Source organism: Neomonachus schauinslandi, chromosome 1 (assembly GCF_002201575.2).
Source record: "Neomonachus schauinslandi chromosome 1, ASM220157v2, whole genome shotgun sequence".
NCBI classification, from domain to species: Eukaryota; Metazoa; Chordata; class Mammalia; order Carnivora; family Phocidae; genus Neomonachus; species Neomonachus schauinslandi.
Genome location: NC_058403.1, coordinates 181250829 through 181268941, shown reverse-complemented (window position 1 = coordinate 181268941; position 18113 = coordinate 181250829). Strand labels below are relative to the sequence as shown.

The 18113-nt window shown below is 41.0% G+C and overlaps 1 protein-coding gene across 2 annotated transcripts in view; it reads left to right on the top strand.

Annotated features, from left to right (window-relative positions):
* Nucleotides 1-18113, top strand: part of SLC25A26 (solute carrier family 25 member 26) — a 129500-nt gene that overhangs the window by 89085 nt on the left and 22302 nt on the right. For both annotated transcript variants that reach the window (XM_021695033.2, XM_021695032.1), the window contains exon 6: nucleotides 6918-6962. In XM_021695033.2, coding sequence (XP_021550708.1) covers nucleotides 6918-6962 — 45 coding nt within the window. The remainder of the gene's footprint in view (nucleotides 1-6917; nucleotides 6963-18113) is intronic.

Sequence of the window (18113 nt, the reverse complement as noted above, 5' to 3'; positions counted from 1 at the left end):
AATACATTATATGTTAAAAAAAAAAAAAAAAAAGATAGTAGGAAGGGAAAAACGAAGGGGGCGAAATCAGAGAGGGAGACGAACCATGAGAGACTATGGACTCTGAGAAACAAACTGAGGGTTCTAGAGGGGAGGGGGGTGGGGGGATGGGTTAGCCTGGTGATGGATATTAAAGAGGGCACATACTGAATGGAGCACTGGGTGTTATACGCAAACAGTGAACCAATGCCTGCATCATTGTACGTTCCCACCAACAGTGTGCAAAGTTTTCAGTTTCTCCATATCCTTGTCTGTACTTGTTCCTTGCTTGTCTTTTTTTTTTTTTTTGGTAATTTCCTACTGGATATGAGGTGATATTTCACTGTGGTTTCGATTTGCATTTCTCTAATGATTATTAATATTGAACATCTTTTCATACGGTTGTGGGCTATTTGTATATCTTTTCATGAGAAATGTCTACTCAAATCCTTTGCCCATTAAAAAAATTAGGTTTCTGTTGATGTTGAGCTGTAGTAGTTTTTTAAAAAATATATTCTGAATTTTTTTTTTTAAGATTTTTTTTTATTTATTTAGACAGAGGGGCAGTGAGAGCAGGGAGTGGGGGCAGAGGGAGAAGGAGAGAGAGAATCTCAAGCAGACTCCTGCTGAGTGTGGAGCCTGATGCGGGACTTGATCTCACAACCCTGGGATCATGACCTGAGCCGAAATCAAGAGTCAGATGCTTAACCCACTGAGCCACCCAGGTGCCCCTGTCTGGTCACTTTTAGTACATTGGTCCTATAAGTCTTTGGTTAACTTTTTTCCTAAATTGAATTTTAATTCACCTTTAAGCAGATTTTTTTTTTTAACATTTGGTTTTTACTAATTTGCTGCTAGTAATTAGGAATTTTATTGATTTTTTTTTTTTTTTTTGGTATATTGATTCCTTAAGATTCTTTAGAATTTTCAGCATGACTAATCATGTCATTTGTGAGTAGGGACAGCTTCTTTTCAATTTTTTTGGGAAATATTTATTTATTTATTTATTTGACAGAGAGAAAGAGACAGCGAGAGAGGGAATACAAGGAGGGTGAGTGGGAAAGGGAGAAGCAGGCTTCCTGTGGAGCAGGGAGCTTGATGCAGGGCTCGATCCCAGGACCCTGGGATCATGACCTGAGCCGAAGACAGACGCTTAACGACTGAGCCACTCAGGCGCCCCTTCTTTTCAATTTTTATGCTTTTTGTTTCTCTTCTCGTCTCGTCTCGTCTCGTCTCGTCTCGTCTCGTCTCGTCTCTTCTCTTTTCGTCTCGTCTCTTCTCTTCTCGTCTCTTCTCTTCTCTTCTCGTCTTTTGCCTGATTGCACTGCCTAGAACCTGCAGTGTAGTGTTGAATGGAGAATAGATATCTCTGCCTTGTTGGTGATCTTAAGAGGAAAGCATTCAGGGGCGCCTGGGTGGCTCAGTCGTTAAGCATCTGCCTTCAGCTCAGGTCATAATCCCAGAGTCCTGGGATCGAGCCCGCGTCGGGCTCCCTGCTCCGCGGGAAGCCTGCTTCTCCCTCTCCCACTCCCCCTGCTTGTGTTCCCTCTGTCGCTGTGTCTCTCTCTGTCAAATAAATAAATCTTAAAAAAAAAAAAAAGAAAGAGGAAAGCAGTGTTTCATACTGAAGAATGGTGTTAGCTATATATATTTTTAGGAGTCCTTTATCAGATTGAGGAGGTGGGTACGGTCAGAGGGAGAAGCAGACTCCCTGCTGAGCAGGGAGCCTGATATGGGACTCGATCCAGTGACTCCGGGATCATGACCTGAGCCGAAGGCAGTCGCTTAACCAACTGAGCCACCTAGGCATCCTAGGAAGTTCCCTTGTGTTCTTATCTTGATGAGGTTTTTTTTTTCTTTTATCATGAGTAGCATCAAATATATATAATTTTCACCTTGTAAAAACAGTAAAACTTGTTTTTAGGACTTCAGAAGTGTAGTGGACCGTGGACTAATTTGACATTGCTGTTATCTTTGCTACATAATTGGTACTATGTGACTGGCACAGTCACATGTACACTGAGATCCTGGGAGTGCCTTCCACCCAGACACCATTACTGTGATGATTCTGTAGAATGCAGAGAAAGAAAACCGAATCATTACCTCAGTGCTAACATTTATTAAGGACTTGTGCCTAGCACACGGAGTTAGTGATTGGCGATATCCTCAGAGCTCCTGGCTGAGTTCTAAAAGATTTGCTTAAGAGTCAGACCACTTACACATTTCCTTTTCTGTATTAGATTTTGATACTCTTTTGTCTGTTTTGTGCTTTTTTTGGGAAAGATACTTTAGGACTTTTTAATACCTCCTATAAACCTAAGGAATAATTAATTCACTGTAAATTTTTCCTACTTTTAGGTTAATTTCCTTTATTAGGTAGATGTTCTATTCTCTTTGTACAGTGCTTGTAAATGGATTATGGTGGTTCAGTTGAAAAATCAGTGTATATTGACTATTGGAATTCTTTTCTGTCTTGTCAAATGCTAGCAGACCAACTTTGGCTCTCACTTTTTTTGTTTAATTTTAAATTTTGGAACAATAGTCACTTAGGGGCACAAGGTTTTTAGGTCTTCAACTTGATTTGTCCTTTGTTACCCCTGGGATTGAAGGGAAAAGGTATAGCATATTTAAGAGGAGAACGGCTTTGTTACTGATGTAACAATAAAGTGGAAAACCCTCAGTCAATCACAGAAATTTGGACACTGTCATGCAACAAAAAGGAGACGTCTCTGTGGGTCACTTGTAGGATCCCTTGAAAATTGGAATGGGCCAGTTCTTGGAGCCAGTGGGATATCCATGACAGGCCGACCAATCCCATGCTGTACTTCAAACCCTTTCTAATTTGAGGTCTTAGCAAAAAGTTTCCGATTTTTTGTTTTGTTTTGTTTTATTGCTAGAGAATTTTGGGTTATTTCTGCCAAGGTACAATAGGTTTCCAGCTTTTAAAATACACTTTCTTGTTCTTATGCTTCCTGGGGCATTCATGGTGGTATTGTGTTCATTGCGGCTTCTAGGCAAGTCTTATTTTTAAAGTGTTGCTATTCTAATGTGATTTTTCCATTGAAAAAGAGAATTTTGCAGATAAGTAATACCTTAGAAATCATATCTGTATATCCCCTTGGTTTGTTATAAATCACTTCATTATTTTTTAAGGACTGTAAGGTTACGGACACTTCTTTTAAGATCACTGGGTTAAAAAACAAAAGATCACTGGGTTAAAAGCATTGATTGGCTTTAGTGATGTGTCTGGTCCAATAGTTAATGAGAGGTAAAGCATGTTTGTAATGTAATTTTGTAAATTCTTCATTTCATTAGTAATGCCCAGCGCTCATTCCTCTTCTCACCACGCCCATATTTAATTTTATCTACTTCGCATGGAATCCTCACATGCACTCTTATACAGCATTATTGCTATGTTTATTACTAAGTGGAATCCATGTTGAATTTTAGCAGGTTTTTTCCCCTCTGCATCTGCCTCTTTGATGGTAGCTGGGTTTACTGCTGCTCACTTATTAGTGCCCTGGGTCGTAACAACCTTATTCAAACAAAACATCTTAAATGGAGGCATTAAAAAGGTCACAACAGTGAGCCATTTTGTAACTTTTGGTGCAATAAAAGGAGTATGTTGTGTTTTGGAATATAAGACCTCTGAGTGCAGCTATTCATTTTCTTCATCTATAAAACATTTTAGAATAACAGCTTACATCTGTTTGGGGTTTAAAATTCCACGTTTTGAAGAAACATCACTGTTATGTAACTCCAAACCAGACATGGGGCGGGAGCTAGTTCTTTGACGGGCCCATGTTCTGTAGAAGGTGGGAGAAGTGTTTGTTTTAGCTGTGGAGCCATATTTGCTGGCAGTACTCCTTCCACATGTGTGGAACACGTTTTCATTATTGTTTCTTCATCTTGTAAATGACAAAAAGCATTCGATAGGATTTTGACTTGAAGAATATTTGAAAAATTTTTACACATCAGTAGTTTATCTTATAAGGGATATTTCACTACCAGAAACCAGAATCAGATTTCATTATTTTAAGCATTTACAGTGCATTTGATTACCTTAGACTGTCAGTCTCGTTTTAGAGAGTAAAGTTGGGATTTACTGTCAGCTCACTTTTTAAGATAAATACCCTGTGGAATAGTTTGGCCATTCCAACTGTGATTTTTAAATTACTTCTTTAAATTTGAAGGAACAATTTAATGAGTAGCTTTTAATAGAGGAAAATGGGCAAAATGTCCATCTACAAGATTCAAAATCTAATATTATTAAGTACTAAAGAAGTGCAGATAACATGAAGTTTTACAGGTTATTTATATTTAAAGATTTATTTATTTGAGAGAGAAAGAGAGCGAGTGCGTGCCACCTGGGGCAGGGATGGTGGGGCAGAGGGAAAGGGAGAGAGAATCTCAAGCAGACTCCCTGCTGAGCGTGGACCCTGATGCGGGGCTGGATCCCAGGACCCTGAGATCATGACCTGAGCTGAAACCAAGAGTCGGATGCTTAACCGACTGTGCCACTGAGGCACCCCAGGTTATTTTATTTTTTATTTTTAAAAAATATTTTATTTATTTATTTGACAGAGACACAGCGAGAGAGGGAACACAAGCAGGGGGAGTGGGAGAGGGAGGAGCAGGCTTCCCGCGGAGCAGGGAGCCCGATGCGGGGCTCGATCCCAGGACCCTGAGATCATGACCTGAGCTGAAGGCAGATGCTTCACAACTGAGCCACCCAGGTGCCCCGCCCCAGGTTATTTTAATCAAGAAGTAAAGACCATGAATCATTACAATAAGCTAAAGGCCTTTTTTCATCTTATAAATATGAAATATTTACATTCTTGTTAAAATGTGATAAATTTACATCTGGGAGGGGAGAGTACAAAGAAGAAAATGAAAGTCATCTATAACCCTAGTACCTATTAGTCCTCTTGGATATTTTATTACATACTATACATTTTTTTTTTTTTGAAGTTTAGAAAACCTTTTAGAAAACTATTATACTGTCAGTTTGGGGGGATTTAGATAGTTAATTTAATTGAACTTTAGTTTCAGAATGGACTTTCCATCAGAAGCTTTCACATTTTGGTGACAAAAACGCTAAACTAAATCTCACTCCTGTTGTGGAATTTTGCATACAGGGTGGGGTGCTGCCTACTGTAAAGACAGCAAACCTCTCTGAGATCCCACTTTGTCAGCCTAAACTAGGCTGTTGTCATCAATTGTTTTTCCCTTACTGCCAATTCCTGCCTGAAGGAAAGATAGGTTTTTTTTTTCTCTGTGTCCACTCCCAAACTCAGGACCATCATTCGCTCCCGCAGAGTAAGACAGATGATGCTAGACTTTTAATTTGTGATTCAGTATAAGTACTTCAGAAGTAATTTGATGCCCTTGATTCACGTGAAGGTAAATATCCATTAATGCCTTCAAAACCATGGTCTCTAGCACACACACATTTCAAGCACTCACACACCCATATGCATATCGATAATGTTCAAAGTCCATGTTTTACTCTTCCCTGGCAGCTGACAACAGAGAACAGGGCTGGGGCCAAGGCCTGCTCATAGCTGCATCACCCCAGCACAGCCCTTCTGGCAGTGACTGGATGTCACAGAGGCGAGTGGGTGGTGGTGACTGGAGTTCAGGCATTTTTGTCTTAGGAAATAGGGAGGTGTGCTTCCGTTTTCAAATTTTAGAAGATGTCATGGAAAGCAAATATATTCTACTGGGGGTGAATTTACGTTCAGATAAATGCACTTAGATGTCTTCCAGGTAGAGTAGTAGACAGGCTCTGGAGTCAGGTTGTCTGGGCTTCACAGGGTTTCTTTAGTCAAGTTACACAGCGTCCCTGCACCTCGTCTTCATCTGTAACATGGAGACCAGTAGTCATACCTAACTGTCGTACAGGGCTGTTGAGAGGAATGAAATAAAGCTCAGGAAGTGCTCATTAGCACAGTGCCTGATATATGAGAAGTGCTTGGTAATTCTAGCTCTTGCTGTTAACCAACGGATAGCAGATACTCTGCCCTGAGTGTGCCAGTTGTCTTCAGCATCCCATTTGGCTACTGCAGATGACCCCTCTCCTAGCCTACCCCGGGAACCAGCCTGCCTACAGGCCCGCTTTCGCTCTTGCCCTCCTTTTCCACCGCCCGCACTGGTCTTCTATTCCTCTGTCCCTGTTTCTCAGCCTCCTCTTGTAAGTGGCTCTGTGTGTGTCCTCTTTTCTCTTTCTTGCCTGCTCCATCCCTCCCCGGGCCTCCCCTGTGTACCCCTTCCTTACTCCTCTCCCGCTCCCCCCTCCTCTCTGCCCTTCTCTCCCTCTCTGCCTCTCCTTTTCTTCTTTCCACTCCTCTGCTCTCCTTTCTCTTCTTTCCTTCCCTTCCCTCCCCTCCCCTCCTCCTCTCTCTCTTCCTGCTCCCCCCACTTTCTCCTCCTGCCCTGCACTCGACCCCTCTCCCTCCCTCTCCCCCTTCATCTCCCTCCTCCTCCCTGTTTCTGTTTTAAACTCTAACACTTGGCCTGCTAAGGAGTAGACAGCTCTTCAGCAGAAAAATGTCAAGTCTTTAAAGTCTTTATTGCTTGTGATAGGAAATATTTTTTTGTCATTTCGGTAGCCAGATCTCTGTATTGTGCTTCTCTTTCTGTTTCAAAAGGGCTTCACACCATCATTTTATGTCCCTTGGGCTCAGAAAGTTAGTAGAATTCTACAGGCAGTTGCGGCTTAACTTTTTTTCTGAAAACTATGTCTACCCTACCTATAAATTTAATGTTAGCTTTATTATATACATGAAGTCAAAACAAACTAAGGTTTCTAAATAATAATTATAGGTTCATGATAGTAGTCCTAGTTGCAAACTCTGATCTTTCCTGCCTAATTTATTTGATTTTTTTTTTCTTTTCAGATTCCTTTCTCATTGGTCCAGTTTCCCTTGTGGGAGTCCTTAAAAGTAAGTTTTCCAATCTTCATGTAAAATTTCTCTGTAGTTATCACAAATGACTACCATTTTCAGTGTGGAATAGCAGAATATAATATTGACTAGCAGTTGATTTATTTATTTATTTATTTATTAGGATTTTTATTTATTTATTTGAGAGAGAGCATGAGAGAGAGATCATGGGCAGAGGCAGAGGGAGAAGCAGACTCCCCCGCTGAGCAGGGAGCCCGATGCAGGACTTGATCCCAGGACCCTGGGATCATGACCTGAGCCGAAGGCGGACGCTTAACAACTGAGCCACCCAGGCACCCTTGACTAGCAGTTTAAAAACTCAGAATTGTTGATAGTTGAAAATACTTTCTGCATGTGATTTACATGCCAGTTCAGTCTTTTAAACTTGTTCTGATATCCGTGGTGCTGGAAACTAAGCGTAGTAGGCATGACTGAAATCCACGGATGTTAAGGAAAAACTTAACTTTCTTCTCTCCTGCAACTCTTTTTCTTCCTGGTTGAATTTTATTTCATTCTGTGCGTGTGTACGTGTGTATAGAGGTTAAGGAATAAGAATGTGTGTGAATGGAAAGCAAGCAAGGCCCCCCACGTGTTTGTAGGCCTACATTGGCCGAGGCCTCCCCCACCCACATATAGTGGCTGGCAGCTAAGGGAGCAGAGGGGCCGTGGGCTCTGACCATCCCTTCCATGTCTGCTGCTCACCCCAGCCAGGCGTGGGAATCCCCAGGGGGGAACAGAGTGTGATGACTTGTGAGTCAGCCTTAGGGAAGGTCACTCGTATGCTTCAAAACAAATAACTAAATGAATTTTTAAAAGCCTGTGTTTAAAACATGATGAAATGTTTTCTTTTTTAAAACATTCTGGGGCAGTGGTTTTGAAAATGGTAGGTCATGATATGGATTGTGTGGATATTTGGCAGCATTTTAAAGATTAATGCAAAAGGAGATAATAGAGAACATCTTACAAGGTAAGGACAGGTCTTACTTTGTACAATCTCAGTGTTGCTTGCACAGGTACACATGCGTCTCTGTACTGGGTTGCAGTGTAACGTGTCTGTCGCTGTGCATGATGATCAAAGAAATGGAACACCCTGTCCAAGTAAAAGTGGTTTATAAATGCCCAAACTGTAAAATGGCAAAGTACCTAGGTAGGCATTTGATAATACAAAAAGTAATTACTCTCATAATTGTATGCAATTAGTAATCAAAGCCTGGTCATACAAAATGTCTTTTGAAAAGTTAAAAAAAAAAAAATATCTGGACTCGGAAGTTCTATGCTAAGGGTAGTAAGATGAGACGAAACATTACTCAAAAGAAACCAGAATATTCCGTATCAACAAATGTTTTTTTTTTTTTTTAAAAGATTTATTTATTTATTTGAGAGAGCGAGAATGAGAGAGAGAGAGAGAGTACATGAGAGGGGGGAGGGTTAGAGGGAGAAGCAGGCTCCTCGCCGAGCAGGGAGCCCAATGCGGGACTCGATCCAGGGACTCCAGGATCATGACCTGAGCCGAAGGCAGTCGCTTAACCAACTGAGCCACCCAGGCGCCCCATCAACAAATGTTTTTTACAATTGATCTGATTTTAAGTAGTACAGCTTATTTTATCGATGGGCTTTACATATAGTTTCTTGGGTTTTTCATTGTTGTTGTTTTTGTTTTCACCATTTTCTTCGTGGTGCATGGTGAGAATGGATTTCTTGGGCAGTGTTTCTGGGCATGATGTAACAGCTCTCCAGTGAGAAGGTCACATTCCATGAGCATAACAGCTTTCCTTTTCTATGTGTGACCAAAGAACAATGGAGCCAACAGCTGTCCAGCAAACAAGACTCACTTTATTAGTGTCTCAATAACCAGCATTCACGCAGCTTCTGCACACTCGCTAACATCCTTACACTCTGTCTTTGCATAGGAATGTTTTGAGGCCTGAAGAGGGAAAAAGTGTCGGGTTTGTTTCTTGTCAGCATTAAGGACATTTGTAGTATTCTAGCTAGTTAAGAAGTGTCTAGAATTTTTCAGAGTAATCATAGATAATAATAGTACGCTTTAACAGTTGTCTTTGAGCAAATGCTAAAATGCTATAGTTTTGTTTTTTTTTTAAGTCAGGTGTATGGACTAATTTTGATACAGGAACATTCACCCTTTGTGAATGTACATTTTTATGACTTTTGACAAATGTTTATCATTACCACCATTACAAAAATACAGAATATTTAGTTTTCCCTTTTCCAGAATATCCTATAAATAGAATCGTACACCATGTAGCATTTTGTGCCTGGCTTATTTCACTTAATGTGCTTATGAGATTCATTCATATTTTTGCATGTCCCAGTAGTTTGTTCCTTTTTGTCACTGAGTAGTATCCCATTGTATGGAGGTACTGCAGTGTGTTCATCCCTTCACTAGTTGATATACATTTGAGTTTCCAGTTTTTGATGGTTATGAATAAAGCTGCTACAAATTTGCATATAGGTATTTGTATGGGGACATATGTTTTTGTTTCTCTTGGATAGGTACCTAGAAGTGAGGTCATAGGGAAAGTATACGTTTAATAAATAAGTTCAGCTGTCAGACTGTTTTCCAAAGTGGTTGTCCCCTTCTGCAGCAATGTATGAGAGTTCCAGGTGCTCTGCCGCCCTGTCATCATTTGTTATGTCATTAGATTAAAGAAATGTTGTTAGCTACTGTAATAGTTGTGTACCGGTATCTCATTGTGGTTTTAATTTGCAGTTCTCTCATGGCTCAACAATGTTGAGCATCTTTTCACATAGTAGTATATTTTTTTAAACATCTGAATGTGAACTCACAGTGCTTTGTAGAAGTAGACCATTTGGGCCACCTCTTTCATTTTTGTGTTTATGCTTTTATCCATTCAAGTTTGCTTTTGCAGCCATGGAGAGATTGTAATCTATGGGAAGACCTTCTCTATTGTGTTTATGTGAGAATACTACTTAGGAAGATTTTTCTCTGCAAGGACTTGAGCAGGTTGCATACATATTGTGCTGCGAGGGGCGGGGAGCCTGAACACAGGGAGTGGCCACTGTCCTCTGAAAGTTACCCTGCCTACAATTAAAGTTGTTACCTTTTTCTAAAATCACTTCCTCCTGCTGCCTCCATTTCTGTTAACCATACTACTGATCTGACCCAGTGGGTCTCAAGCCCTGGATGATAATCTCATGATCTCTTTCTGTCTGTCCATATCACATCATTCACTAAGTTTTGGTGGACTCTGACTTTTTGGAACCTGCAGTCTCCTTTTTATGAGATTCTTATTAACTTATGCCTAGACTAAGTCCTGACAGTTTCTCTGCTTACCTATCCATTCTACACATTGAATTTGTGTGATCTTCCTTAAACATCTCTTAGAAATTCTTAGAAATTTATAACTTCCCTGGAAGTCTCAAATATGAGGTGGATGTCCACACTGTGTCCTTCACTGTTTTTTCCAGCTCCCTTCCCCCTATGCTTTTTCAAAGTTCTTTCCCTCCAGCCAGAATAAGCTCCTCACTGTCTCTGTTCTTTGGCTGCTTTCTGAAATATGCTTCCACGTCTCCAAACACTGTGCATCTTCCAAAGCCGGTTCAGTTTTGGGTTTTTTTTTTTCTTCCTTGAAGTCTTCCAATCTAGGCCCTGAAGATTTACCCTAACTTACCTAACATTTGTGTGCATTGCTTATTGGTATTTAATCACACACTGTGCTATGTTTAAAACAATTTAGAACTAAGTTTTCGAGGACTGGAGCAAGGCCTCAGCCCCTTGCATTTACAGATACGTGACAGATGGGAGTATGCATGTATTGCCTGTGTACTCCTGAGCTGGACATTGGTCCCTTCACAGCAATGCGAAGATGATTAAGAGGGTTCATGCTTTTGAGGAGCTTGGAGTCGTTGAGAGAGGCACAGGGCACCAGATAACTTTAAGGTAATATTTCTGTAATTGGAGACTTCTCAAGGTAATGTGGGTGCCAGTCCCTCTGACTTCCCTAATCATGTCACTACACTACCTCATTTCTTCTGTTTCTCCTTTCTCAGAGTATATAGACCGAGAGTTTGCATGAAAGAAGACTAGACACCATAAAGAAGAAGAAAAGTAAAAGGGGTAGATTATCATATCTAGAATCTCTAAGAAGATAATTTTCCCCTAAGATTTATGTTGTGTTTGGAACTTCCTGGCAACCCAGCCAGAAGAGAAACATGATCGATTACATGGTTGTCACTACCCAACAAAGACCCATCACTTATTATTTCATCTTGTCCCCTTGGCTTTGGATACTGTCTTCCTGTAGATGACTTGCACATTTATAGCTCTGTCACAGACCACCTCCTCGAAGTTACAGCCTCATGTGACCAGCTTTCCTAGCTGGCATTCTCACCCAAGACATGTCAGGCCAGCCAGCTCAGAACAGAACTCTTGGTTTTTATTCTCCTTCTCCCCAGCCTGTTCCTTTGTCCGCGTCTCAGTAAATAGCACAACTGTCTGTTGCTTGCTAAAGTAGAAAGCTACAAATTACTGCACAGTTCTCCATTCCGCAGCCCGTCAGCAAGTCCACTGTTGGCCTTGAAGCCTCTGGCGCACCTCTTGCTTCAGTTGATACATTGGCTCCTCAGAAGGTCTCCCTGATTCCGTCCTTGCTTCCCTAAAATATCCTCTCTTGACAGCAGCCAGAGTGGTCTTTTAGTGAAATAAATCAGATCATACCACTATCTGCTAAAACCCTTCGGTGGCGTCTCTGAAAGAAGAGAAAAACCTAGCATTTAAACTATGGCTGACACAGTCCTCTGTACTCCGGTCCCCTCTCCCTCTCCCACCTTATCCCCTACCGCCCACCCAGCACGCTCCAGTCACACTGTCTCCACTTACAGCCCTGCTGGCCTCCCTTCGGTTCTTTGTGGACACGCCAGGGTGGTGCTTACCTAAACCAGGACCTTTACATCGGTTGTGCCCTCTGCCAGAAATACTCTTTATGCATTCCCTCTAACATTGTTACTGAGCACGACTCAGTAGTGTGCCTGCTGCTGCGTGCCAGGCATTTTCTAGGGTCTGGGGCTAGAGTGGTGAAGAGGAGTGATGAAAATGTCTTTTCTCATTGAACTTTCATTTTAGCTCTTTCCCTAGGCTTTGCTCATGGCCGGCTCCTTCTTCCCCAGGGCTTAGACCATGTGCCACCGCAGAGGGACCTTCCCTTTCTACCCCTCTTTGAAGGTGTCTTCTCTTCTTCCCTCCCCAGGAATTATAGCACCTGTTTATTCCCTTCCTAGCATTTTAACAGTGTATTTATTTGGTTATGCCCTTGTATCACCTGGATCCTTAGAAAAGACCTCAGTTGTCTGTTGAGCAGATACTGTATGGCAGGCATCTCATCCACATCACACACAACCCAGGGTGGGAGGCCTTGTGGTTACCTCCACTAAACATAAGAAGGGGGTTCAGAGAGGTTGTCTTTCATCTGGTCGTCCAAGTCTCGGTTTCCTGTCCAGCACCCTTTTACTTTGTTAACATTGTTAATGATAATAACTCTAATAATAAACCAACCATAGCACAGAACATTTCTCAAAGTTAGAGTATGGCAGGTGCCATGATAACCACTTTCCATGGATTATCTCCTATTCATCTTCATGACAGTTCTGAGACAAGTGCTTTACTGTCTTCATTTTGTAGGTGTGGAAACTGAGGAAGAGTTCGAGTGCCCTGCCCAAGGCCACAGGTTTATTAAATACTAGAGGGTACAGCCAGGATTTCAACTCAGGCAGTCTGAATGCTGAGTTGATATTCTTAGCCATTTTACATATAGCGGTGCACATAACACATCATGTCTTCAGTAAAGTGTTTGCTGTTTTGTGAGCTCAAAGGTTGCTAAAAAGTTGAGGTCATGTTATATCAGATCTGCTTATTTAAGGCATTTCTGCAAATTGTGTTGATTCCTTAACTTGCTAGCATAAAGCTTAAAAACACTGGCTGCTGTATTTCTTAGGCCGACTCTCCCAAGCGTCCGTGGTTCTGTCCTTGGGCAGGGATTCCCAGTGTTCACTTGAGGAGTCCACTCTGTGACCCACCAAGGGTGAGCATGGGTAGTTTGTGGGGCTGAGTGCAGCCAGACCACATTTTCCCACGTGTTTGTGTTTCCTTTCTTGCGGCTCTTTGCTTATTAGAGGAAAGAACTTTGTCTTCTATTTATATTTGTGTTGATATTTTTTATAGTTCTGTCTTTTACACAGCAGGTGTTTATAACAATTCACTAATTGTTTGAAGGTTAGCATTCTTTCTTTTTCAAGTTCGGTGCAAAGTTGGATAACTGTATACGTTAACGGTTTCATTTATAATTCGTTTCTTTTAGAAGTGTGTTGGCAGCTATAACCTATAGGTTTACTCTTACTGAACTTTAGGTAAACAATAGGCATATTTTGGAAGGATAGGATAAGATTCCCTGTGAGAATGTTACAGGTTTTGTATTATCTGAATATTTAACAGGAGCTTGCAGTGCCCTTTAGAGGATTGTTAAGAATGCCATCAGGTCTAAATACTTAGACTTCTCCCTGCAAGGTGTTACAAAGTTGCACAACCGTAACTAGAAGAAATGCAAGCTTTAAGTTCAGATGCAACTGTTGAAGCAAAATGAAAATAAAGTCATCTTGGTTATTTAAGACTATGACACCATGCTGATGGTTTTTTAAGACGAAATCATAGCTTTGTAATAGAAATCAGAGGCCAGTGGATTATTCTTTCAGTCATAATACAATGTATAAAGTACTGACTTAGATTTTTCATGTATACTTTGTATTTTTAAGTAAATATTCTAAAAAGTACTTTATAAAAAACTTTTTATTCAAGTTGAAGAGTAGATAACTTGTTTATTATTGTTCTTGATTCTTAATTTGATACTAGTTAAAATGTCCATCACCATCCCAACCCACAACAAAATTCTCCCATGCTTTTTAGCCATCTGTGGAATAGTATAGGAGATACTCAGTGCTCATTGTCTCCATGTACACCCTTTGATTTATGTTGTCTGCACTGACATGTTTGGTCAGAACAGAGATTCCTAAGAAAGGCAAACTGAAGATGGAGAAGGGAATGAGAGGAGTAAAAGTGTGTATGGATGTGATTTTTGCTGCACTAAGCTTGTACCCTAAATTAAGTATGACACATCAGTAGGGGAAAAAACACCTGAAAATAAGAGCAAAGTAATTATTTTCTGTCCAGACCACCAGTCGAGTCCGAGTCTAAGGTGAAAAGGATTTTTGCTAAGGATTTTAGCAAAATCACAGAAGGAAACAGGCATCTTCGAACAATTCAAAACTAAAGAACATTTGAGTTCTTAATTTGCATCCTGGAAGATAATGGGACACTTTGAGCAAAAAGAAAAGAAATTAGAATGTTACAGTGTCCTTTCATTCAATTTATAAAAGTAATGGGTGACATTTTTTTGTTTCTAGGGCTACTGAGGTAGAGGGAGAGAGATCCCATAATAGGGGAGTTGGAAAAATAAATTCCTCCTACTTTTAGGGGGGATTCAATCTGTAAGCCAAATATTTAAAAAGTTCTTGTTTTGTTTAGTTTGTCCAAGGCAGATAGTGAAAAAGATATCAAGGAAAACTTAGTAAGGAGGACGAGCATCCTGTGTAGCAAGGGCCCTGAGAGGGTGGCTGGAAAGGGTGCGGCTGCTGGAACTCTGGGTTCCTCCCCCAACCCTCGTTCAGCCTGTGCACCCAGGTGCCGGTCATCCACAGTAGCTGCTCATCCACAATAGCTGCGTTGAGAAGCTGCAGTGATGATAAGGCCCTGCACATTCCATGCAGATTCTGTTACTGAAGGTCAGGTTTAATCCTGCCTCACCAGTGCCACGGCTTAGAGGGTAGGGGGTCAGGGTCCTCTGTCAAAAACAATAAAAAGCACACCAGGATTCCTCTTTTGTTTTCTTGCTTTTATTACATTTATCTCCTACTTAGGCAAGTTTGTGACTAAAATGAGATACATAGGATCAGTCAAATAGAAGATGACTATGATGAGTCACATTGACTTTTTTGGCTAAGACAGTGTGAGAAAAGAGGGGAGTTTACCAGACTTTAGTGTAATCAGATTATCAAACATAGATATATATTCAAAAGCACCTTAAAAAATGCCTGTAATGGGCGCCTGGGTGGCTCAGTTGGTTAAGCGACTGCCTTCGGCTCAGGTCATGATCCTGGAGTCCCGGGATCGAGTCCCGCATCGGGCTCCCTGCTTGGCGGGGAGCCTGCTTCTCCCTCTGACCCTCTCCCCTCTCGTGCTGTTTCTCTCTCTCTCTCAAATAAATAAATAAAAAAAAAAAATTAAAAAAAAAAAAAAAAAAAAAAATGCCTGTAATGATTCCAGTTCCTTTAGAGATAGGAAACCTCGCCAGTATTTGACTTCAAAGGACCCATCTCTAGAATCACACGTAACCTCCTCTGAAAAATGGGGGAAAAAGGAGTTAGCTTTGTGTTTGTTTTTTAGACTTGCTTTCTGGTTATTTGTGAGCATTTTTGGTGCTTGTTTAGTCTTGTCTGGCTTGATGCTGCCCTGGGTTGGCATTGCCACTGTTCCAGCCACTCTGTCCCGGTGGACGTCCCTGGGTGATCGGAGCCCTCCATCCAGCTGAACCTAAACAGAGGCTTGCCAGAAAGCCTGTCCACCTCCGTCACTTCCGGAGTTACGGAGGTGGGACCTACTTGCCATTCCTGGTTTATGTTATTTTCTACCGAGCCAAGAATGAAAATTTGGGGTGATGTTTGCCCAGTTCTCACCTTCCCCTGTTCCTTACACAAGGGTAAAGTTATCAAACACTGCTTACGTTGTAGGTACTCATCAGGGTGCCAAGTATTTGCCCACCTTCTTTGTATAAGGAATTGTGCAGGGCCCTCTGGGATTCTAGAGATGAAGGTGGTGAGCTCCCTGTCCTAGAGAATTAGAGCTGAAATGAGACAACTTTTGAGGGTTAATGAAAGCAGTGACTCATGATACAGATATTTTCTGGTGCTATTAAGGATAGAGGCTTGCCAGTGTATTTGTTCCCAGATAAATGGGGCTTATCGGTGCAGTCCCTTAATTCTTTCATTTTAACCATGAAAATCTTTAAAAACAATTGTTCTATACTTAAATATAGTCAGCCAGATATGCCTTTGCAGGCAGAATTATTAAAAATAAGCATACCTTTTTTTTTTTGACTCACAATCCGTATCGTGAGCATCAGTTACAGTAATTTATTTTAACTGTTAGTGATACATTTAGGTATTGTTAACAAAATGGGACCTTTTGTCCCTACCCAATGCTAATAAAAGATATCCAGCCACAGATCCAGAAGGCTCAGAGAATGCCCGATCACAATAAATATCCCTCTAGTAAAAGTTATCCACATTACCCCAAAATAATACTTTTTAACTATAAATCCTAAATATCACTAAGCAACTCAGCATTTGAGCCCATCTTGCTTTTGCTCAAGAATCATAAATGAGGGGTGCCTGGATGGCGCAGTCAGTTGAGCATCCTACTCTTGGTTTTGGCTGGGGTCGTGATCTCATGATCCTGAGATCCAGCCCCACATTAGGCTCTTCACTCAGCTTGGAGTCTGCTTGAGATTCTCTCTCTCCCTCCCTGCCTCCCCCCACATGCTCTTGTGCTCTTGCACGGTCTCTCATAAATAAATCTTTAAAAAATAATAAATGAAATTTCTTTCCCTTGAGTTACCAGCACAATCATTTATTAAAGACTTACTTACAAATTCTTAAAGATTTTATTTATTTATTTGAGAGAGAGAGCGCGTGCACACACGAGCCCACACAAGCTGGGGGAGGGGCAGAGAAAGAGGGAGAAGCAGACTCCCTACTGAGCAGGGAGCCCAACTTGGGGTTCAGTCCCACGACCCTGAGATCATGACCTGAGCTGCAGGAAGATGCTTAACCAACTGAGCCACCCAGGCGCCCCTTTCTTACAAATTCTTAGTATCTTCACCACCTGACTTGTCTAGAAGGCAAGTATCTTAATATCTCAACCAACCAAATACAGTTTAAGCACACAACACATCAACCTACACAAAGTTGGTGCTTTTGACACATCTCAGAATGCTTTCAATCCAGTTGCTGTTATAACTATAATTAGCCTGTGTATATAAATGATCCCTAATTGTCAGGTAGGTAAATCCACTAGTTATGAAAACTAGTTCTGTAGGAGAAACCCATTCTAGCCTTTTAGCCACTTGGTTATATTGCTAGAGCCATGGTATGGCAGAAGTGAAAGCTTAACTGTGGTCTCTGTTCTATCCATTTTTTTGGTTTAAAACTTCACTTTGGAAATCTCTTTTTAAGACATGTTAGTATATGAATACTGCACAGAGAGATGATTCATTTATTTGAAAAAACAACACTTTAAGCAGCGGTTGCTTTGTTTTTTCAAGTGCATGTGCAAAAGCTACACAACAGCTCCATTAGCTACTGTCTGGAGTGCATTTGAAAGTCTCTCATGTGTTAGAAAGTTCTGGTGGTAGGCTGACAACACTAAGGCCTACACAGAAGATTATCTCTTGTCTTAAATAAATTACCATCTCATGTTATTAATTTGGAATCAAGTAGATGATTCTGTTCACATTCCTATCCTTGTACCACAAAAAGCATTTGGTAAAGTTTCATAATCTTGAAAAATTGGAAGCTACGTAACTACTTTGAATACAACAGCTGAAGTCCCAAACTGTGAGTTTTCCTACACTAAAGCCAAAAAACACTTATTTTCAATTTGTTACTCATTCATAGGACAATAGTGTACATTTGGGTGGGTCTTTTGAAGTGAAAAACAAAGCCTTCTCTTCACGCTATACTTTAATAGAAAACACCTGACCCAAGCTTGGACTCAGCCATTTCATAGTATTGGGCCTGGTGTTTGCTTTCCATCCTTTGAATGGATACTCAGGCTAGTAGCTAATATCCTAGGGGTTAGGTAGGGGTGGGGAGGGAGCCAAATTACATCATGCTGTTCCTCCTCAATAGGCCTTGAGCAATGAGTGAGGACTGACTTGGGAAATGAAGATAACCTGATTGTTCTGTAGTGATACCACTAGGTATTCTGGATTCCTTATAATATCCTAGTGGATGATAGAAATAATGTTAATTTTTTAAAAAGCCGATGTTAAAAATTGCATACCTTTA